Raw genomic sequence first — 24,351 nt, 5'->3', positions numbered from 1 at the left:
CTATGCCCTCTGGGGTTTGTGGTGGGAGAGAAAGCAGGAATAGTACTATATATCTAATAATGTGCTGGCTACCCCAGCATGGGATCAAAAAGCATTACATTAGTTTTCCTTGGATATTTCTGGTAGAATACTTGCCTTGGAAAGATTGTTGGGCAGCAAATTTATCTCTCGATCCAGTGCAACTTCCTTATGCTGACATTGAAGTCAGATCAAGAAGGGGTGTGTGTATTCATTCTTAAATGAACAGTAAGGACAGATCCTATTACTGCTCTGAAAGGAAAACAATTTTTCCTTTTGTAGATAATGAAATCGTAGAAGAAAAATTCCATATACCGATTAGATTCAGACATCACAAAAAGCCAAGTTTTACTTATTAGTTGGATTTACATAAGACTTAGCCATGAATTATAGTTTACTGATCACCATGCACTGTTCATACATCATCCTAGGCCAAACCAATCCATACTTATGATGGATGAACCAGACACTGATTCAGAGAGTTTCTTCAGGCTCTGCTTGTAGATACTAGGGACTTATTCTGCGGTTATTTATATCCTCAGTATGTTCCCTGCCGTTGAACTACAGCCATGCCCACAAGCAGCTCTGGATCCCTGAAGTACAAGATCCAATGCAACAGCTCAAAAAACACAGCTGTAAGTCATTTTTTTAACGAGTGTATCTGTTCTTTACAACTATTTGATTCAAACTCATTTTTAGACATAGGTATTGGGGGGTGCAAATGATGAAAAGTGCCTTGCAACACAAGTACAAAAGAATGGGGCTTGTATGGTGCTGTCACTACAAAAATGTTAGCATCATCATGGTTGGAAACAGATGATAATGTTTTCAAAATTATTGTGATTGCAAAAATGGTGCAAAACTCTAAGGGAGAAGGATACTTTACTAAACTAAATACACCAAATTAAGAATATTTTGGGTATGCCATGTTCTACCACTTAGAGTAGCATATCACCCTCCCCACACATAGAGCCTTACCTATTGTTACCTGAGTTGTGCTACATAATGGACCCTTTGTCCTAGCAGACTGCTCTCCCTTATGATCATAAGTTTTCATAAGCATTTATACTGAACAGATGAGGGCACTTTATTTATTTAGTAAATTTATAGGCTCCCCATCTCATATACATGATTCTGGGCAGCTTACAGTTAAAACAGAAAAAAGTAATAAAAGCAACCAGAACTAAAAAAAAAAAAAAAAAAAAACTAACAGAAATGACATAAAAATGACAAAAAACTTCCATGCACTACTCTTTTTACTCAATTCCCCCAAAGTTGTTTGAAACTTTGAGCCATTTAGTCTGTCTGTTTATCTATCCCAGAATCCCCGGTCAACAGCCAAACCTCTAGTGATAGAGTATTGGCTGTGCTTGGATGATTTTCCCCCCTTAGTCTCTCATAGAACCCCATCAAGTTCTCACAAAACCTAGGATTCCACAGAACACAGTTTGGAGGGAAAAAACTGTTTTAATAATAAACTGTGAATAAAAAATGTGAATAAAAACTGAATAGTAGCATATTGGCCAGACAGTCTTGGGCTGAATCTGTATGGATAGGAGGGAAGAGGATGAGTTGAGTCCAGGAGCTGAGAGGTGATCTTATGTAAAAGTTTCCATCAATGAGAAATTGTCTGTCTCACCAGCAATCCAGAATATCGATGTTCCAAAGAGCAATACGGTAGCTCAAACCACTGCTTGAGATGCACGCAGCTGAGAGAGCCTGCGTGAGAGAGACCTGAAAGAAAACGTTTTTTTCTTTTCTCTGTACAAATTCTCACTATGATTTCTCATCTTTCCTGGATTGTAGTAGATCAGTTCTCAAGAATGAAAAAAGTCCCATTTCCTAGTGCACCAACTCTGGAAAACTTAGAATGCTAAGAGACCCTTTATGAAATACATATGCCATCTGCCCTAGATTCTCAATAAAGAAAAAATATTTCCATTTTTTCCAGATCCTTTTTGACCTTAAATCAAACTAAGGACAAGAATGGGAATAGCACTTTCTAGATTCCTGGTCCTAGGAAATCATAATCGTGCATAGGCAGGACAGACAGTCTAGACCAGTGGTTCTCAGCATGGGCCATATGTTCCCCCAGGGGGCCATGCTACATTTCTATGTGGCCACTGTCTCTATATGATGCAGTTTAAATTAATAAACAGTGCAGAAGATCCAGCCATCAGCAACTAAGGGGTCATAGAGGTAAATGAGGCTCAGAAGGGGGCCGTGAGCAAAAAAAAAGTTGAGAATCCCTGGTCTAGTCTATAGAAGACACAACAGCAGGCCTTTGGACACATAAAACAGACAAATGCCAAATTGAACTAAAACTGGAATCTTAACATATAAAATAGAGGGGGTGTGGATCAAATCAAGAGGGGAATGTTCTATATTGTGCACCTTGTAGTAGAGAGAGGGAAATCTTGTGGCAACAGCTAGGTTTAATGAAGGCATCTTACTGACAAAAACTGCAGATTCTCTTAATGTGTCTGGTGGCTAAAGTTCCTGCTTGTTTGCCTTTTGAACTGTGTGGAGAGAGAATGTCAGTGGCTTAGCAAACATTGCGTCTCTCAGAAAAAGATCAGTCTAATGATCAAGGCCACCAAGAGATTGCAGTATAACTGAGATGAGACAATGCTGGTTTAACAAAATTCTTGGGCTTTCAACTTTCAGGGTAACTAATCAGGTGGACCCCAGGGAAGGTTTGCAGAACCAACCGCCAGCTATCCTTCCTGCAGTGAATGTAGTGGATTCATTCAAAAAAACTTCTCTGTACTGCATGGGAATTGCATTTTCCCCAGGACACAGTGTAGCCTCCCTTTGTTAGTCTGCGATCAGATATGCACATGGGATCATCCAAAGCCACAACAGGGTTGGCAATATTTTAAATGACTCTTAGCATGAGCAGAGTGTCATTGAGATAAGCCGATCTGAAGGAAAAACGGGCAATCATTATGGAGACTATGTGGAATGAACAATGTTATGTCTTAAGGCTGTATATCTGAAGTCTGCTCTAGGAATAACACTCTTTAACACAGCCTTAACTGCATAAACAAACATACTTTCCTGAATGAGGGAAACCCTCCAAATTCTTCCACTCAAACTACACAAATTAGCAAAACATAGCTTATAAAACCACATCTGAATTTCCTACTGACTTCCTAGAATGCTCATTTTTCTCACAAATGAGGCCAGATAGCAAACACTAAGCGGGTTCACACTCAACCACTGCTTATCAAATAAACTACCATTGGCTAGCAGCACTCTGCTCATAGCATGGTAAACCATGGCTTGCAACCAGAATGGGTGAGAGCACTTTCTTATAGTCAAAGTGCTATCACTGAGTTCCTAACTAACAGAAAAGCATGCTGGCATAAACTCTGTTGTCCCCATTGTCAATTCCAGCTCTACCACAGTAATGAAAATGCCAACTGGTGTTTACGTACTTATTATGGGCCCAATTAAGGAAAGGGAGTGGTGGATTTCCCTGGCTTGGTTCCCCCTCCTACCCAGCTCTCCTCCAAGGGGATTAACAACCACCAATCCTTAGCATAGGGTGGGGTGAGTTCAGATGGATTATTAGAATGGCAGGTTTAGTCACCTATCAAATTGCCTAACTAATGGGAAGAAGCGGGGAGGTGCTCTCCACGTGTTCCGTACAAGCAGTCACCATACCTGTTACTTGTCAGTCAGGCTCACCTGACAGATAACAGATATGAAGGAGGGTTACAGAGTAAAATGAGAGTGAGGTCTACCAATATTCCTACTCCATGCAGCCACTCCTCTTCTGTAACCTGTCAGTTGGGCTATTCCTGAACATGGGCCTAACACTTTTACAAAATAGTGACAAACTCACATTAGAACCCAGCAGACAGGTGAAAGACACAGAGGGGTGTGTCTGGCAAGTGAGCTCCATCTGTGCTGATAGCAAGTGACTTAGGAGCCCTGCTGGGACTTCATTACCTGCACTACCTAGAAGTAGCCGGTAGGCCACCATGGAAAACATGCACGTTAGAGCAAACTTGTAGAATCACGCTACTGTGATTGGCCTGCCCATAACAACAACCGTCATCCCCATGGGGCCTATTGCTGCCAAAGCTGGAAAGGAAGAGGTGAAATGGTGTTCCCCCTCACCTAAGGCAACATGTTAGCATGGTGCATTGCACAAACAGCTACACCAACTTCACCTACAGGCCAGGAGAGTGGACTAGTCGGGGAGACAGTTATAGTGCTGCTCATCACTCCTCAGAAATGGTAAAGTAGTAAAAACAGCAAAAAAGATGGTTCTGCAAACTGTAATGCACCTTCTGTGCAAGCACAGTGCTCGTGCTCTTTCAAAGGGGCACTAAACCCACGATTATCTGGGACCTGCGTGAGATCTGACAAACATTATGGAAAGTGCCAGCCAAGCATTATCCAGGCAGAGCCCCTGCACAAACTAGCTGTCCGTCCGCTTTCTCCTACAGCCCAAGCCAAAATGGTCGTGGAGCAGAGAGGGCAGGCCTGCAGTGGCCTAAAGTGACCAAGAGGAGCTAGAGAGATCACTTGAAGCTCCTGGGGCATGGGCTGGGAGTGAGGGGAAGGCAATGTTAGGAAGTCATGGCAGAAAAACAAATGGTGGTTGAGGCCTGTTTGTGCTGCAGTTTCTGCAAGGGAAGAAGAGCTCTGATTTCTCACATCTCCCCAACCATTGTAGAGCAGGATATGAATTCAGGTATTGTGAAGAAGCTTGGGGTTATTGGGATTATCTTACACACTAGTTTATTGAACAACATTATGATTCAGGTGATGTGTGAACCCAGCCATTAACAATAAACCAGTGTGTAAAATAATCCCAAAGAACCCCAAGTTTTTTCACAGTACCTGAATTCATGTCCTGCTCTACAATGGAAGGTGCATGGCATCTGAGCCCAGTAAAAGAATTTTGTTGCAAGTGTTGCTGCCTTTATTTCTAAAGGCTTTTCATCATTAAATGAATCCTCAAGCCTCTATATCCTCTGATACTGATTCCCAACCTGGTGAGTTAAACTGAGTTTGAGCTGTCGAAGTTGCAACTTCACAGGCCAGTCTACAGAGTCTACCTATGAATTCTTGTCACAGATTTTAAGGAGGTGATCCTCAGGGACTAGGAGAGCCAGTTTAGCATAGTGGTTAAGGCACCAGGAGAAACCAGGAGACTTTTAGTCCCGCCTTAGGCATGAAGCCAGCTGGGTGACCTTGGGCCAGTCCCTCCCTCAGCCCTGGGAAGAAGGCGGCAAGGGCAAGCCACTTCTGAAATCTTGCCAAGAAAAGTGCAGGGCCTTGTCCAGGCAGTTGCCAGGAGTCAACACTGACCCGAAGGCGCACACATACACACTCCGGGATTGCAATCCTCCCTGGGAGTAAACTCCTACTGAATTCAGTGGGGTCTCCTTTTGAGTGGTCACTTCCACTTGGTGCTGAGGGTGGCCACTTCTGCGTTGCCATTCGTGAGGAATTTTCCAAGCCCAAATGACCACAACCCTTGGCATTGCATTTGCATAACCTTTACACTTTTACAACATTTACACGCGCTGCTTTCTATGCATAGATGCGCATTGAGAACAAATGAATATCACTCAGATAAGCACCGAACGCAGCTTAGCACAGCGGCGGGGAAAATCGTGATCGGGTAACATCCGCGCCTGTTCGCCACTCTGGCCACGTACAGTAGTAGCTTTGGCGGGACCTTTCAAGCCCCTGCCTACCAGACAGTACGCTGAAGTTGGCAGGGGCAGCCTTTCATATGGAAGGCACGTTCACGGGGAGAACTTTCTGGCTATCCTCCTTTTGCAAAACCTTGATTCTTTCGTCACAGGCAGGCGTTGCAAAATGTATTACACTTGAGTACACAGGAAAGTTGTTTGCGCACCTAAATACTATTGGGAGAGAGGGGGAAGCAGACAGGCGAGCAAACACACACATCCCCTTCTTATTGGACAAACCCTCTCACCCTTCGCAGCCAATCAGAGCTGCTGAGGCGCTCCATCTGCCAATCAGCTTGAAGCGGAGGAAGAGGGAAAGGAAATAGGTGAAGTGTTAACTAGTAGCATTGCGTGAAAGATATAAGAGGTCTCCGCGTGGCAGAGGGCGACCCGGTTGGCTGTAGCCCCCTCATCCGTCCTTGGGAGCTTCTGGGAGAGGCGGAGACGACCCACTGAAACGGTACGTGCAAATGTGTATGGGAAGGTTCTTCGGAGGGTAGGGAAGAGAGGAAGGGCGTGAGAAAATAAACCCTCCTCGACTTGAAACAGAGCCTCTAGTCCTTCCTGAAGGACTGCTCCTTATAGCTTCGCCCATTGACCGGGAAAGCTGGGAGTCAGTTCAACGACCGCTCAGCCCCTTTCCAAATCGTGTATCGGTCCCTCAGAAAGCGGCGTCCGTGACAAGAGAGCAGGGCTTCAAATGCAAGCGTTTTCACTCGTTACACAAATGCAGAGGATTTTCTTCTCCCTACTCAAGTTACGGATTCGCCCTTTAGAATCCGTCTCATCTGCTTGCGGCTGACCTGTTTTTCTCTGAGCATCTTCGTCTCCGATGTAGAGGCACCTTTCTCAAAGAGGTTCACTGGTCTAAAGCAATTAATGAAATGTCTCCCTGCCCAAAATAAGGATGCAGCCCCGGATCCCCCAATATCATTAACGAGATTCGAGTGTCCACTTCAATTATGCAAGAAGTTAGTCCTACTAGAAGCAGCCTAGATCTTCGGGTCCCCGGGTAAAAATGAACAGGATGGGAGATGGGCGATCACATTTCCAAGCAGCTCCTTTGGAGTTGGGGGGGCAGAGTGCTAGGGTGTACTTAATAACTCACTATTATTAAATTGGAGGGACCAACCTGTGGCTCTCCAGATATTGCTGAATTACAATTCCCAGCATCTGTACTATTAGCTATAGAGCAACAGGAGTGGGAGTGACTGGTCCTGTATTGTAATGATAAGCAAGCTTCATGAGATGATGACACACTTGGAATTTTGAGAAATTATTTATTTATTTGATTTATAGCATGTTGTGAGCACTCTTCCAAAATGGATACCATGAGGGAGGTTGGATACAGTATTGGCAAAGTGGTTGCTATAAGTAATGATAGCCAGTCCCAAAAAAGCCATTTACCCAAAGGCAAACTGATGGAATTGTTCATATTCCCAGTAAGTATACATTTAATCCAAAAGTGAGTGCTATGTTGCCCTTCAGGTATTGTTGGACTACAATTCCCATTAATCTTTCCTACGACCATACTGTCTTCGACTTATGAGAATTGGAGTTTGACAATATTTGGAGGACCACATATTACCCATCTGTGCTCCAAGCAAGGTGGTGGTAGGATAGGTTTCAAGAACATGTAAGATATAGCCTAAAACGTTTGCAATGTTCACCAAGATTCCAGACAAACATTCACTGAGGCAACAAAACCTGCCCTGTTAAGTCAAGGACTGCAAAAATCTATTGGGAAATCTGATTTTGTTATCAGATAAGAAAATCCTATTATCTTCTTTTGTACATATATAAAGTTCTTAGGTCTTACTGTCTGCCAGACCCAGTGTTTTGAAATGCCAGGAAGGCAATAAAAAGGAGGTCAAATAGTCATCTTTAGCTGGATAAGGATCACATATAGGCCTCCCATGGCTGTATCAGGACCACTTTGCTCCCAAAGGTGTTCAACAGGGATGTGGTCTTTCAAAGGTTTTAGGAGATGAGGAGGAGAATGCTTCTTCATCTCAGCTTTTTTTCCCTCATTGCTCATATGATGCCATCTTTTTCTCCACTACTACTTATCCATTACACAAATACTGAGTAACTTTAATAGCTGGGAAGGAAATATTGATCCATTTGATATGTGCAAATACCAAAGCACACTTTGGAGGGGGCCTGGCAGTTATTCTTCCATGAAGAACCTGAGGAGACTTCTAAGATAAGCCACCTTTCCTATCTATTAAAACAGCCCTCTGTCTAAGCCATGATTGAACATGATTAAACTGCACAACTCATCAAATTTTAAAGCAGTTGACATCTTCTATTATTTCCTTTACGTTCATTATTCCAACTGAGATTGCTCTCACTGAGGAAGGATGACTGTTGACAGAAGGGCCATTCAGAAAGGGCATATTTTCTTATTATGACTCACACTTTTAAATGGCATGATGTTTCTGTATGTGAATTGACTTTTTAAAAAGTCTATGTACTAACTATGAATAGTGAATGCACAAATCTCTTTGCTTATTTTGTTAAAGTAGTCTTGATAACTTGATAATACAGCTGGTGTTACGGGTACCTTTGAAAAAGCTCATAGCAGGACAGGAGAGGCATCAACCTTAACTTCAGAGGGGATGCGGTTCAGAGTTAGATAACAATCTGTTTTTCTTAAGTATTCAAATTATGTTTGGTGAGGATGGCTTATTCTATTTCTAGGTGTCATCAATTTTAATTTTTTTTTTCACAGCTAGTGGGCCTCAACTGCAAGAAATGGCATGTTTCTCTGATTTTTTTTTTAAGAGGTCCTGACAACAAGGGATCTTAAAATAGATATCGTTTGGGATCCGCTGCTGTTGAATATCCCAAAATAAGACTCTAGAAGTTTCTGAGACTCTTTCTCCATTTTAAACATTCTGAAGTCATTCCCTTGCTGTTTCATTTTATACACATGTGGGTTTTTTCCCCCATGGAAAATATAATTCTAAACTTTTAGGAGCCCCCCTAAGTCAAAATTGTGATAGCATTAGAAGGACAAAACATCTGGGCCAGATTGTACCTTTCATAACAAAGGGCAGATCGTCATTTCTCCTGCTGCACAGATTCCTTATGAGTGCACATATGGAGTTTACAAAAAAATCTTTTTATAGTACTGTTCTGAATCTCCTGGTTGCTGCATTTATGCAAGTGGCTGAAGGAAAAAACTAAGGTCTATTTGTTGCTGAGCTGCATGGAAGTTGGGGTTCAAAGGATAAATAGTACAGATGAATGCAGAACTGGAATGTTGGGTTTCAATTGCATTGATTCTTTCATTCATTTATAGTCTGGGAAAGTCTTTTGGAAAGTGCTGGCGATACTTGTACCAAAGAGCCTCTGGAACCCTAGAATTGACTACTGTTAAGTGGAAAGAGCTCCTTAGGCACCTTATACTATAGGGCTTTTTTTTGTAAAAGATCCATAACCATGCAGACATATCATGGCTAGTTTTTTTTTTCTCCCTCAAAGCAGTGTTGGCCAGTTCTCCTACACAAACACACAGAGAGACAGAGACTTCTGTTCTGCATGTTCTTTTCCACTATGCAGTCAAACACTTATTATAATTCTTTTCTTTCAGATAAACTTTAGTATTTGGAATTCCCCCCCCCCCCCGATAAATAAATAAATAACATTTTGAGAGCTCCTAGTGCTACCGATCGGAAGACTGTGGAACTATTCAGTCATTTATTTCCAAATACTGTGTATATTACTGTTCCTGTATTATAAGAAAAAGATGCATAAATTGGTGGGATAACCCAAGAGAGTTATAGCTGTAGTGTGACATTTGGACACTCATACACACCCATCCCCCATTACATTCCATGATTCACTTTCTGGGGAGCTGTGAACTGATGGAGTCTCCTTTTAGCGGACTGAATCCAGATGTCTGCATGCTTGAAATAATGAACCCACTAAAATCAACAGAGCAAGTTATGATAACCAACCTTTTGAAGTTGCCTTACTTCTGAAGAAATGTATGTCTCTTGACCACAGCTTTCTGTTCTTTCCCTTTCCCCCCATCTCTTCTTGATGTTTTTGAGCTTTCTGCTTGCTTGAAGGCTGTGCAAGAGGCAACTTTCATCTTTTCACTCTTGCAGGTCTGCAAAAATACACAAATGCACCTATGACTATTTTAATGCTTGGCTGCACTTTGTGTGTGCGTGTACCTTGGAGTCAGTTTTGTACTCCTGGCGACTGCCTGGACTAGTCCCTGCCGTTTTCTTGGCAAGGGTTTTCAGAAGTGGTTTGCCATTGCCTCCTTCCTAGGGCTGAGAGAGAGGGACTGGCCCAAGGTCACCCAGCTGGCTTTGTGTCTAAGGCGGGACTAGAACTTATGGCCTCCTGGTTTCTAGACTGGTGCCTTAACCACTACACCAAACTGGCTCTCATTTAACTGCACTATAGACGATTGTTTTATTTATTAAATTTGTATTCTGCCTTTCATTCAGGACCTCAGTGAGCCATCATAAATAGCACTCCTTTTTCCTGTCTTTCACCATCACAATAATCCTGTAAGGTATAATTAAAGAAGTTTTATATAAAAGCACTATAGAAAAATTCTAATCCAAAATTCTTTTTAACCAGTGTAGCAAATCTTTACCGTTAGTCTGGGTAGCACTATATTATTAAACCTACTTAGACTGCTACTAAAGTCCATACCTTTGGTGTCTAGCAAGTGAAAAGGGCAATGATTCTAATCTATGTAATGGCTGTATGCATTAAATCAGTGGTTAATTATTCTTCTCCATGCAACCATGCTTTAGACTTAGCAAAACTAAACATTAATTGTCTTAGGAACAGAAATACTTTTATCAGTAGGACACATGCCCTAAAAGATTCATAGGAGGCTTTGCAAATTGCACATCTACCCCCCTTCCCCCAAAATACACACACTGCAGTCCAGGTCAGAAACCATGGCTGGAAAGCACAACGTGCCAACCCTCTTATGACCTCAGTTCTTGCCCTTTAGTCTACCCTCTGTTGTAACATTAACAGAAGGCAACCTTTGTGCTGTTACTACTGGGCATTTTCTTTTTTCCTCTCTCTTCTTCTGTAGCTCTAAGGAAAGATAGAAAAAAGGCTTATGTTCTAGCACTGTTGACAATTCCTGCCCAGGTCCTGTTGTCTCACTGCCAAGAACTTGATTAGGCAAACGGCCTTGTTTACTTTCAATGCCCCTGATGTATCTTAAATGCCACCATACTTTCTGTGGCACTGCAACACCCTTTTCCTATTTTGAAACTTTTAGGCTTAGGAAATACAATTTATTTTTTACAAAATGGGCTTAATTGGCACCTAGTTACTCCCTCCCTTATTGCTACCCTTAAAAGCTTGGGGGGATGGACAACTTTTCCTAGAAACCAAAGCCTCTTATTTTATTATGACCTGTACTTTTAGAAACGATAGAAACTTTTCTTTATTGTTGCTTTCTGCAATGTGGTATCACCCAGATGTGCTAGAGTAAGTCATGCAATATAACTCTGAACTCCCTTTTTTAATTGTTTCCAGTACTATCCAATTTCATGCTGCCAAAAACTACTGATGGGTGGTGAGAAACAAAGGGAGATAGGTAGGGTAAGTCTCCAATGGGCTTCACATACCTTTGCAAGTGGAAACACGTATTTTCTTTTTCACACTTATTTATTTATTCATTTAGTTATTCAATTTATATAGCTGCCAATCTCTCACATGTGAGTTATTGCAGCATTTATATCCTGCCAATTTCAAATGGCTCCAGGCGGTTACTTATTCTATTGCCAGCTATAAAGATCTCTCAGCAGTTTGCAATAAAACCCCAAACCAAAGCCAAGCCCACTAATATTAAAAACAATTAAGCTTAATGGTTAAAATAGTTTAAAGATTATTTTAAAAGATGCATTTTAGTGTATTTTTCATATCAAAGATGTTCAGAGATAAACCTTCCTTATTTAGGCAGGCATACATTTTTGTGAGATGGACAAACTTTGTACAATTTTGTTTACACACCTTTTTAGAATTGTATTTTGTGGTTTCCAGTGGTTTTGCATGCTCTGTCACTCCAGGAATTAACATTCAATAAAAAGTGCTAGTGTTTTACACACACACACACACACAGAGTAGAGCCATAATCCAAGAGAAAGAAAAAAATAATTACTACAGTCTTGAATATCATTCCCAGTGGCCAGTGCCAGATAATGTAACCATCTTAGCTCTTCTCTTAGCAGATTCTGGAACAGAAGGAAAATTCACAGCCTGCTTTAATGATTAGCTAACAGCATGCCTGCTTTCTTTACCACATGAGCCATAGAAATTATTCCTACATTTACATGCCTGAAAATCTCTGAGGTGCATATGAACACCAAGGAAAGAATTAAAAGCTATCTTCCAGAAAGGCAAAAATTCAGGAGGAGTCTGGTAGGACCTTTTCCAACCTACTGTACAGGTAGTCCTTGACTTACAACGACAATTGGAACCGGAATTTCTGTCACCAAGTGATCCGGTCATAAAGCACGATCACATCACTTAACGACACCAATCCCTGCAATCCTGATTGTCGTTGTTAACTGAATCCCATGGTCATTAGGTGAAGCAACTTCCTGCTGGCTTCCCATAACCAAAGTCAGTAGTAAGCCAGCAGGAAGTTGCAAATGCCAGGCCAGCAGGCAGGTAAGTACTGCTGCCAGGTGGGGGAGGGAGTGAGGGGGTGCGGGGAGGGTGCAAGGCGTGCATGAGAGGCATTGCTTGGTCGGGAAGAGTGCATGGGGGTGCAGCGTGGATCAGGAAGGGTGTGTAGGGATGCGCAAGAGGTGCTGAACAGGTCAGGGAAGGCGCATAGGGGTATGTGAGAGGTGCCGCACAGGTTGGGGAGGGCGCACGGGTGCACAAGAGGCACTTTGTGGGTTGGGAAGGGCATGCAGGGGTGCAGCATGGGTTGGGAAGTGTGCGCAGGGGTGTGCAAGTGGATGGTGGAGCATGAGCACAGAGGACTAGAGAGGGTGCGACAGGTGGGGGAGACTTACCCCAGCGACTTACAACCTTCTCTGCCGGCTTCCCCATTGACTTTCTGAGGAAGCCACAGAGAAGGTTACAAATGGCGATCACATAATAACGGGGTGCTTGGCAACCAGTTGTAAGTGCAAACAGGTTGCCAAGCACCCAGATCACAATCACATGACCACAGAGGGTGCTGCAATGGCTGTAACTTCAGAGACTGGTTGTAAGTCCCTTTGTTCAGCACTGTTGTAACTTTGAAGGGTTGCTGAACAAATGGTCATAAGTCAAGGGCTACCTGTATACATTTTATGAATCCAGACTCTTCCTGTTTTTTTTGAGTACCATAGACTAACATGGCTTTCCTTCTACAACAATCCCTGATATGCACGCTAGCAAACACTGAGGAAGCAGAGCAATGAGGTTGATTAGGCTAAGGGCTTGTTAACAATGAACACGGAGTGTGCTGATAGAAGATCGCATTGTTATTTGGAAACCAGCAATCTGATTCTCTGTGGTAGAAGAGAACCTTACTGGACATAGCTTGATAGAGTTTTGATGGCCAGTGTCTGAACAACAAAGTACATATTCCCTGCCGTTTTTCCTGTGTCTTGCATTTCTACAGAAAGCAGCTTCTACAACGGCAAACTTCAGTCAAGGAAAGTGGGAGAGCCACTCTGCTATCTGCTTCTGGCAATCTGCCTGCCTGCACCTATATTGCTTTTCTCGTCACAAGGATAATTCGTTTCCTTAATGAAATATTTTTAGGCTGCTTTTAAGACCTTCTCAAGGCAGCTTCCAGGGGTGTCCTCAACCCTCAAATAAGTCAAGATGGGGTCCATGACCATACAAGAAAGGGACAGGGCTTTGATCACACAGTAGTGGCCACCACCCTGACTTTTTTGACCCCCTGTGGATGTTCCCAGCAACTTCCAAGATAAAATGCACAAAGACATTAATTGAAAGCGGTGATGAAAATAATCAAATGTTCCTTCAAAAAGAATACATTTTACCCCTGAAGTGACAGGCAGAAGGAAATAGAGGAGAAAGGGTCAGCCTTCCTCTTCCTTACCACCATTCTTCTGCCTGCAAGTTCAGAAGCTGCTTTTAGGCTGGCTTGTTTGTTTTAAAGCCAACATTGCAATAGAAATAGCGAGAAAAACAGCATTATCCAGATTCCAATCCGACTTAAGTTTGGATTCCAATCCAAATTAAGTTTCTGATTCCAGGCAGGAGACCAAACGCATGTGCACATGCGCGCACAAGCACAGACATCTAACTTTAGAGGAAAAAGAAAGAATAGATTGAATACACCAATTGTTTTTTGATTATGAAAAGCACCTTTGCTAACATTAAAAGAAACAACATCCAATAAATTGCCTATGGAATTGCACATGATTTTATAACAGAAAGGCTCCAAAAGATTTTGTCTTGAGTGTGCCAATTAACCTGTTTCTTTGTTTTTGATAATATGCTTCTCTAACAATTACAATTAACACTGCAAAAAAGCAGTGTCTTGGAACCAAAGAAGTACGTATTAGCCTTGCAACAGTGGAACTTGGGTCTTGTGAGACATTTGGAAACTCCAGAAAGACATCATCAGATCTTGCCTGGCACCCTCCTATAATATGTTGTGCTACAGCTCTAATTACCCCAGGCCAGCTATTGGCAAGAGGGGAGCCTAATCCAACACTTGGGACATCTACACTGAGGATTTGCTTGCCTTTTTAAAAATTATACTGCTCCCAGAGGTAGAGGCATACAGGGAGTACTGCTGTTTACATGACTACTCAGTCTCTCTTACGTTGACCTTGGCTGGATTTACTTGTCTTGCCTGTAATTTTATTTGTCTTGCCTATAATTTTAGTTTTGCTTTGACTTTGGCATCCATTGACAAAAGTGCAATTATTGCTATATACACCATATTGGCAAGAACCAGATATGGTTGTTCATTAAAATATGGCATCTGCATGATACTTAGAGCATAGTATCATTTTTTTTTCAAGCCAGATGTTAATTTGATCTGAATTACAGAAATGGTCCTTGTCATTTGCTCTAAAAGCAAATGTCTTAATCACTAATCTTAGCAGACACAGAAAACAGTTGCCCCATTTGTTGTTCTTGTTGCCCAGGGTCTAAAAAAAGTTGAAAATGTGGGTTCTCTGATAAATACCTTTCTTTTTCTTTTTTCTTTTTTTTAAAAGGAATGTATTTATTTTATGTAGGCATTTTATTAGAAGAAAATAATCCTATAAGCTCCCCACCCCCCACTCTTAAAATTAACAGGGAGCCACATATTACTTACATTAGAGATGGTTGGAAGGAAGGCTATAGTGTTGGCCAATTTCTGCACACATCAATGCCTCTTGCCTCAAGAATGTAGGACTATGTAGATATTGATCCAGATTCCGAAGGTCTTGTGTGTGTTAAGCAATAATACACACTGAGGGCACGTCCACATGAGGATGCCAAGCCACTTGTTAAGCAGCTGTTTTTCCATGATGTCAGCAGTGTTGGAAAATTAAGCTGCTTTATCTCCAGCTCAGCTGTGGCTTAGTTGAGAGTGCTGCTGATTATTCTTCCCTTTTTGGGTTGAGATGTTGCAGTTCCCTTTCTCCTTTGGTGGGAACTCTTGCCTCATTCCTTCACCTGGTTTTTGGGCTGTAGGTGCCACTAAGGGAAAGGGCTGGAGTGCCACTGCCTCTCAGCCATAGGAAACAGGGATAAAACAGACAGTGTTTTTGTTAGTTTCCTCTTCTCTTCACAGCTCTCCAGCTCCAAGGGAAGTTTTTCTATCCTTTTTGGGTGGGGAGGTTTGGGAGTTTGCTTTTGCTACAGCAGTTTTATGTCAGGCAGTGATTTTCTGCTCCTGGTTCTCAGGGCTTTGACTAGACTGAAGACAGTCCCAGCTTGCTGTCAAGCTACTCCTGGGAGTTTAGGGCAGCAGCAGCATCCAGGGCGGAGGGTCAAAAAGGTGAAGTTGGTGGTCCCAACCACACCAAGACTCACCCTTTTTGTATGTGCTCAGTGTTGCATGTATATACTAAGGGGCAGGGCTTAAATTGCATAGTCGCAGATATCCTCTTGAGTTTTTTTTTACCACTTCTCCCCATGGGTCATTAACCACTTATTTGCCCTGAACCTCTATCCATAGCTACCCAGTTTGTTCTAAGTGTACATATTACCACATGTGTAGTGTTAAAATAAGATTGAATTGCTTGGCCTTCTTGGCCAAAACTGTCACCTGCCTCTTGAGCAGGAGCTGTGAGCCCAGGAAAACTCCCAAGTTCTGCGCCAGTCCTGAATAGGGGAATGAAACCGCATTCAGGACTAAAAATGGGAAGTCTCCAGTTTCAGTTGGTCCAACTACCTACAGCCACTTGGGCAGGGTGCTAGGGTTGAGTCTGAGTCTTTTCCTCACTATCCAGACCCCCACAGCCTCCAAACCCTGAGACAAGACCTTGACCACATCACGTGGTCAGCCTGGGCTTAGATATATCATCAGCTTAGCGGTGATTCCTGACCTCAGAATGACAGGTCACCTCACCCAGATATTAAACAGGAGAGGGAGAGTGTCAAGCCCTGTGGCACCCCACATATCAGGGGGCTCAGGTTCAAACTCTTCCCCCACCAACACTGACTGGGACCAGTTACAAAGAAGGAGAAAAATCACCACAATACAGTGCCCTCTACTCTTCATTCCCAAAAGTGGTCCAGAAGGACACCATGGCCAATAATATTGAAAACTGCTGCACCAGATGACCAATGACATCTTTGTACCAGGTTCCAGTCTGAATCCCAACTGAAACGGGTCCTGGGCCCTCTGACGCTGTAGTTCATTTTTTTAATCCACTATTTGTTGAGACATATATTTGTTTGCATGTGTGTGTGTGTGTGTGTGCGCGCGCTATTACTGATATAGAATGGTTGAAAACCACAGCGTGGGTTAGAATGTGTCCTCTTCCTGTTACATTTAAATCCACAAATGTCTTACGCCATTATAATGATGCTACTGTTGCTATAATACAAAATAAATCATAAGATGATTTAAACATCCAAATAAATTTATCTTAAAGTTTGAAATGGTCTTTTACTTCCAGCCACCATGACCCACCAGTTTCCAACGCTCTCTCCAGAGCAGAAAAAGGCACTCTCTGACACAGCTCAGCGGATTGTAGCTACCGGCAAAGGGATCCTAGCTGCAGATGAATCTGTAGGTAAGTTTTATCAAACAATCATTTTCGTCCTTTTCTCTGGAGACTTCCAGGTTGGAAAAGGTTTAACAGATTTATTTCAGCACTGAATGATTAAACAATAAGGTGCTCCGATGACAAGATAAATGAGGCTCATTTTCAGAGGTGCCTTGGAGCAGGGTTCTTCAACCTCAGCAACTTTAAGCATGGCTGGCTGGAGAATTCTGGGAGTTGAAGTCCACCCATCTTAAGGTTGCTGAGGTTGAGGAGCCTTGCCTTAGAGAAGCCAAGGGAAGACATTCAGAAATGAATTTTACATTCTGTTCCAGTCCCACGATACAGCTTTTCCTAGTCTGCACACCTTCAGACTGCAGACAAAGGACAGGAAATGTGAATTTTCCAATCAAAGACTGCTAGTATAAACCCAACTTTACCTAACCCTATACAAGAGAGAAGATTAGCCAATTTTTTATAAGCAGCAAGGATATTTTCACATGAGGTAGAATTTGAAGATTAAATTCTATACCTGTCATCTGAAGGAGTATAACCCACTACTTGGCATGCTTTAGGTGATGGAATTTTATGAATCGTTGAGTGTTATTCATGAATGCACACCCTACAATCTTCTTTTGTTGAGCTTTTAAAACTCAATATAAATAAAAGGACAGATTATAGGCAAACTTCACCAACAGAGTTCCTGACTTTGAGTGGTTCCTCTCTCCATAGGAACAATGGGTAACAGGCTGCAACGCATCAAAGTGGAGAATACGGAAGAAAATCGCCGTCAGTTCCGTGATATTCTCTTCTCTTCCGACCGCTCCATCAACCAACAGATTGGGGGGATTATTTTCTTCCATGAGACTCTCTATCAGAAGGACAACACTGGAAAACTCTTCCCAGCTGTCATTAAGGACAAGGGCATAGTGGTTGGAATCAAGGTAAATAGTTTCAACATCCTTCCCCAGAGCTAGTTGCTGCAGAAAAGTAGAAGTGCCCAGCTTTTATCTGTGCTTCTATTGTAGGACTGATTGCAGGACGCACAAACGCTCTGAAAGCAAGGATGGTGCAAAGTAAAGCCGGGGGTGGTGGTGGTGGTGCTGTTTGTGCCTTTTGGTTGAGTTACACAGAGAACATAGTTTATATATAGTAAATCTGCTGGGTGAAGGCAATTTCATAACTCCAACATATATTGATACTGCCCACATTCAAATGATCCAGGCTTTACTACATTTTGTGATATAACTGCATTTAATGCTGTGTTAATTATCCACAGCTGGATAAAGGTGTGGCTCCATTGGCAGGAACTAACAATGAAACCAGCATTCAAGGTAAGCTTTCTTTTACATCTTAGAATTTTCAGAAACATTCTAGCGCCTAAGATAAAAAGGTAGAAGAACAAGAAAAAAAGAATGCAACTCTTTTGAGTTGAAGGGAAACACTTCTACAAGGATTGAAAGCAAGAACAAATTAATATTGGGAGGAATGGAACCCTGGCTTTGGAAGGCAGGATTGCATTTTAGTCCTGAAAACTCAAGAAATGAGGAATCCAAAAAAAATAGAATTTATGTTCAAATAGGAACACAGTTACCTACTTACGGTAGCAAAAGCAATCATTGTCACATGCCCCAAAGGGCAGTACTTATAAAGATTTATGTAAAAAATCAAAATTCTTGTCTGAAGCTTCCTCAAGACTACAAAACAATTCAACTTTTCTACCTGGTATCCTAAGCTTCTAGAAGTTTGTTTACATGGCACTCTTATCCATGGTTGACTCAACCAAGAATTTTTCAATGAAACCAACATACTGGATTTTCATGACACGCTGAGCCATAAACTAACCTCACAGACTGAGTTTGCTGCATTGGGAAAATCCAGCTGCTAAGATAATTTCTGCATTTCCCTTCAGGTCTGGATGGGCTCGCTGAGCGCTGTGCCCAGTATAAGAAAGATGGAGCAGATTTTGGCAAGTGGCGTGCTGTGCTGAAAATTACAGACACAACTCCCTCTACTCTCGCCATCCAGGAGAACGCTAACACATTGGCACGCTATGCTAGTATCTGCCAACAGGTATAATAAAGTCTCCACAAGTATTTGCATGCTTGGGACAGCTTGTCTAGGGGCGCTAATGAGCATGCCCGTGAGTGTCTTTTACTAGTTTTAAGCTAGCTAAGCATAAGTGCAGCCTATCTAAATTTCAATTAAATTCTCTCTCTGTTTAAACACCAGCATGGCTTAGTTCCTATTGTGGAACCTGAGATCCTAACCGATGGGGACCATGACCTCCAGCAATGTCAGTATGTGACTGAAAAGGTAAGGGGGTGTTGTTATAATTACAAAGAGTCTGGCCCACTTTTCGGTCTAAAATTAAATCCCCAAGAGTACAATGGTCTTATCCCCTGGTGAGCAGCGCTCACTCTCTTCAAATATATGTCTAATCTTCAGGGTTTGGTTTTTTTAAGTCCAAACTGTTTTGTCTTTCTCATAATATTCACTCTACTCCTAAGTTATACCATCGTTAAAAAAAATTAGGAACGCCATCTCAGTTACATGGGATACCATTAGAGGTTTTTGCAGACTTGTAGTTTTATTAGAAATAATTAGGCAAGAATGCACATCACACATGACAATATATGCCGGTTTTGAAATGCTGGGCTAATGATTTTTGAAGTGAAATGAGTAAATATAAACAGGTTTTCTCCATTTGTTTAAAATATAAAACAAGTATGGGGAATATTACTGAACCACACCTCCCCATATTTCTTGCCCTGGGCCATAATGGCTGAGGCTAAAGGGAGTTACAGGTTAACATCTAGAGGACCTGATTATGTCAGTATATAAGCGAAGTATAATCAACAACAATGTGTTGCCCTACAACTCCTATCATTGCAGCCAGTGTGAGCATTAATGAATGATAGGAACTGTAGTCCAACACAGAAGGAAAGTACCAGACTGAGGAAGGACAGCCATATTGGGTAGCCGTGGAGACACTGAAGGAAGCTAAGCCTCTACGTGTTGCCAGACCATCTTGTTTGAGGGTGAAGCCTTAAGCACACTTATCTGGGAGCCGCCACACTAAAAGAAGTGGGGTTGTAAGCATGTTATAAAGATTTTCCCCACCCCTTTTCCTTGTATCCCAGGTGCTGGCTGCTGTTTATAAGGCCTTGAATGACCACCATGTCTATTTGGAGGGAACGCTGCTGAAGCCCAACATGGTGACCGCTGGACAGGCTTGTCCCAAGAAATACACCCCACAGGACGTGGCCATGGCAACAGTTACAGCTCTCCTTCGGACAGTCCCCGCAGCTGTTCCAGGTAATTCTTCAGACCCTGTTATTTCAGCACCTGAAGTCCCCTCAGTCATTATTTCATTTCTGGTTTTTCTATCTAAATTAAGGACATTTTAAAGCTGAATTTGGGCATTCTGATCCAACCTTTCTTGCTGCCAAGCAGCAGATTTGTGAAGGGAAAAATGTGATGCTTTCATGCGAATATTCTATCCGTGGTGAGAACTGATTTAGGCACACCTGGCCTTTTTGCACTCACACTTGCCAGTCGTGTGCTTATCTAGAAGGAAGAGGCTGTAGCAGCCTGCTAAGCCTGTAAGGTGGAAGGCTGCAGTCTCCAACTTGCTGTTCTAGAAGCCTTCTGCTTTTGGGGAGTGACTAGATTGTTTCTGCTGCCATCTCCTGTCTTCCATGGGGTAGCTCACCCGGAATTCACCCCCTACTCTTGGTGTATGAGAGAGACAGTCCAGATTCATTTTAAATTAATTTTTAAAGAGCTACATGGCTTGGGATCAGGTTATTTGAAGGACTGCCTGCAATTGTACAAAACTGGCCTACTGGGGCGACAAAGACCCTTCTTGGGTCACCTAGGTCGGTCTAGGTGCGGTCTTTCTTGTGGCAGCCACATCTTTATTAAATCTCTTTGGTAGAAGGTGTTCCTGTCTTCCTTCATAATTACTTTTGAGTAAACCTGAAAGTTTCAGTCCACTTTTAAATGACTGCAAGATGTAGGTCCAAAATTTACCATCCCTAGTTTTAAATCTTGCTGAGTTTTGTTTTGTTTAAATTTGGCCTCTACTGAAATGGAATGTTTACAGCATAGTTTGTAGTTTGAATTGGCTGTATTTTTATTTTTTTTATTTTTTTTGTACAAATTCTTATTTATAAGCTTCCTTGAGAAACTTCTATCTTGAAAGGGGAATAAACATATTTTTGATAAGAAATCACTTTTCCTTGCTACTCCTATGTGTCAGCGAGTCAGACAATTAAGCTCAGGGGCGGCTCCAGTTTCAGTGGTGCTTATGCTTTGAGGCACATTTAAAAAAAAAGGTGAAGATGCCCTTGAGTGAAGTCTAATTCCATGTATTTTTCATGGCAAGGATATGGAAGCAGCTGGCAGTCACCTTCTTCAGGATGTGTTTTGAATTCTTAGTTTAGCCAACATATACAGCATCATGATTAATCCAGCACGGTTACTTTAGCACTTAGGAATTTGAGCCATCAGTATCTTGCACTCTGATTCGAACTGCAGGAATCTGCTTCCTTTCTGGGGGCCAAAGTGAAGAGGAGGCATCCATTAACCTCAATGCTATCAATCAGTGCCCACTGCCTAAGCCCTGGAAGCTGACCTTCTCCTATGGACGAGCTCTGCAAGCATCGGCTCTAGCGGCCTGGTCTGGCAAACCGGAGAATAAGAAGGCTGCCCAAGAGGCCTTCATCAAACGGGCAAAGGTAAGCCCAGCGTCCTCCAGAATCTCAAAGGTACCAAAGCAAAAGGAAGAGCAAAAGAATCGGTATATGTTTCAAACTGAAATATCCTTACTGTCAACCAAGCCATTTCTAGCATTTTGTTTTCACACAGTGCATCTTCCCTCAGTTGTTTTTTTTTTTTTTTTAATGATCCAGCTTACCTGCTAATATCACCATACCACCTGATAAACCCTTTGGAGGGCCTAATGATAAAGCATGCCCATAATTATAATAGTTTGAAAAGTGTGCCCAAGGCTGAAAAAGGTCATCTGTCCTAGTTTATCATGCACATATTTAAATGAGCAGTTAAGTGAGTAAACCCCACTTAAATGAGGTAAACCTGAGTTAAACCTAGCTCAGGGTGATATCTAAGCCCACCATGTCAACTTTAGTGAACAAGTCATAGTAGCTGCATTATAAAAGAGCCAGTTTGATTAAGGTGCTGGCTTAGAAACCAGGAGACCATGAGTTCTAGTCCCACCTTAGGCATGAAAGCTGGCTGGATGACCTTGGGCCAGTCCCTCTCTGTCAGCCCAACCCACCTCACAGGGTTGTTGTTGTGGGGAAAATAGTATTAGGTATGTTTGCCACCTTGAGTTATGTATAAAAAAGGTGGGAGTAATAATAATACTTCTATGAAAGCAGCATTAGAGTGGGATTTACACAGATGTGAGGATTTGCTCCCATTCTCTTGTAGTATATCTCATTCACAATTCACCTTGACTGACTCTATAGCTAACACTTGCATTTCTGCTCTTACCCAGCAATGATTCACTACTGTATTGCAGCAACCTATTATATATAATATACAAATATTTCAAATTTAATATATATGTTACTTTTCATTTGTAATATATACATTATATAAAATTATATTGTATAAATATATAATTACATATTATAGCATAGTTGACAAATATAGCCTGTGTACAGGTGTATTTTTCAATCAGTCAAATTGGCAGCTTAATTTCTTGTAGAAATTATTCAGTATAATTAAATACTGTAACAAGTAAGACCATACTTGGAAACATAAAGTGTTGCTTGGATTCACTGATTTTTCTCTGTTCTTAATTTTTTTTTAACACTAACCAGCTGTACCTTTTCCTTTTCTTTTTCAGATTAATGGCTTAGCTTGCAAAGGCCAGTATGTCACATCCGAAAAGAGCAGCGGAGCAGCCACCCAGTCACTCTTTAGTCCCAGTTACACATACTAGTTCATAAAGCACTGCAGTCAAGTCACCCTTTGTTACAGTTGGCAGAAGGCTGAAAGAGAAAACATCATTTAACCACATGCATACATTCATAAAGAACTGGACAGGTTTTAAGAATTTCATCTGTTGCTCTTTTTACGACCACTGTCTTTTTATAGTTACCTGCAGCCCCTGTCCTGTTACTGTTATTATCAGGGGGGGAAAGGGTGAATAAAATGGCCGTGTTGCAGAAAACAACAGTCAGGAAAGAGGAAACGGAGTGCCTTTTTCAGTCTATAAACTCTGAACAAATGTTTTATCACTCTGAAAAGATTAAACACCTGTGAAACTTTGGCCAAGTGTATATCTGTTGTTCATTCCTGGTCTCATTGCATTTTTGCCTTTCTGCGTGGCAGTCCACTGACCATATATGATGGCTTAACATAATCAGTGCTTGATGAATGTGATTAAAAAAAACAGGAAAAAACGCTGATAAAATAAAGGGTTGATTAAAAAAAAACAGGGCTCTTCAAAATACAGGGCCCTTCAAAATACCAGTAAGCTCTTCACATCTCAGGGGGAACTTCACTCCAGACGACAGGCGCTGCCACAAAGGTGTGCTTCTGGGGTCCCAATAGGTGGCTTTGTTTAATCAATGGAACCCGGAGCACGCCAACCCTGCCAGACTGAACCAGCCGGGCAGATACTACTATGGCAGGCATAGTAGTGTTACGGCTGGTTTATGGAATCGGGGAGCCCGGTGCAATGCCAGGTTTGGAGGTCTCCCTCAGAACCCTAGATTAACATTTCATATGGGTTCCTGCAAAAAAAGATCTTACGTTTTTAAAACAGAATACGCCCAGAACCTGAACAATTTTTTAAAGTACTTAGAAGACACTCATTGCATAGAAAAGCATCACACAGGGAAATCCTGCTTAGATGAATGATCCATTGGCTCAAACTACCTGTTGACTAAACCAGATTGTATAAGTTTATAGGTGGACCTGCCTGCTCAAAAACCCTATTGGCCCAAGGCAACATGAGATCCTTTGGGGGAGGAGCCAGACATAGTCTTAATTTTCATGCCCTTGCTTAACCACAGCCTTCTTCAGCTTCTGCTCTTAGGGAGCTTCCATTTTTCTGTGATCCAATACAGCTGTATACACTCTCCCCTGCCTCCCCCTTAAACTGGACCTGCATGGCGTAAGCTAATAAAAGCCGAGTGAGCTATTCCTATTGAATCGATTCTATGGATGCACACAGGAGTTTCACCACTGCACGTTAATAGATTGTACATATGAACACTACATATCTAATTTTGCCCTGTATCTATTTTACAGATGGCTTGATAGCACAGCTTTCCAATTTCAGAAATGCTAAGCGTGGCAGGACCTGGTTAATACTTGGGAAGGAAATCCCAGGGCTGAAGGGTAGACTGGGAAGGGAAAAGGAGAAAGGGAAAAAAAATAATAAAACATCCTAGAAGAAA

The 24,351-nt window shown here is 42.0% G+C and overlaps 1 protein-coding gene and 1 long non-coding RNA gene across 3 annotated transcripts; one reads left to right on the top strand and one right to left on the bottom strand.

Annotated features, from left to right (window-relative positions):
* Positions 1-632: 632 nt before the first annotated feature.
* On the top strand, positions 633-23,216 carry ALDOB (aldolase, fructose-bisphosphate B). Of its 2 annotated transcripts, none has more exons than XM_088130487.1 (9): positions 633-653; positions 16,826-16,942; positions 17,645-17,856; positions 18,192-18,246; positions 18,825-18,985; positions 19,145-19,228; positions 20,056-20,230; positions 21,455-21,654; positions 22,791-23,216. In XM_088130487.1, the coding sequence occupies exons 2-9, from the start codon at positions 16,831-16,833 to the stop codon at positions 22,884-22,886; spliced, it is 1,095 nt and encodes a 364-aa protein (XP_087986613.1). In that variant the 5' UTR covers positions 633-653; positions 16,826-16,830; the 3' UTR covers positions 22,887-23,216. The 2 variants fall into 2 exon arrangements, with proteins under 2 accessions (XP_087986613.1, XP_015742940.2); XM_015887454.3 differs by lacking the exon at positions 633-653 and adding an exon at positions 6,038-6,195.
* Positions 1,517-15,157, bottom strand: LOC112540233 (uncharacterized). The gene is made up of 4 exons (XR_003084292.2): positions 15,031-15,157; positions 11,890-11,962; positions 9,701-9,855; positions 1,517-1,752 (listed from the first exon to the last, which is right to left on the bottom strand). It is a non-coding gene; the product is annotated as an uncharacterized LOC112540233 (long non-coding RNA).
* Positions 23,217-24,351: the final 1,135 nt, after the last annotated feature.

The sequence above is a fragment of the Python bivittatus genome, unplaced genomic scaffold (assembly GCF_059951505.1).
Source record: "Python bivittatus isolate LINGU-HERP-01145 unplaced genomic scaffold, Pbiv_v1 ctg000850_np1212, whole genome shotgun sequence".
NCBI classification, from domain to species: Eukaryota; Metazoa; Chordata; class Lepidosauria; order Squamata; family Pythonidae; genus Python; species Python bivittatus.
Note: the sequence above shows the minus strand (reverse complement) of the source record. Positions and strands in the feature narration are given on the sequence as shown.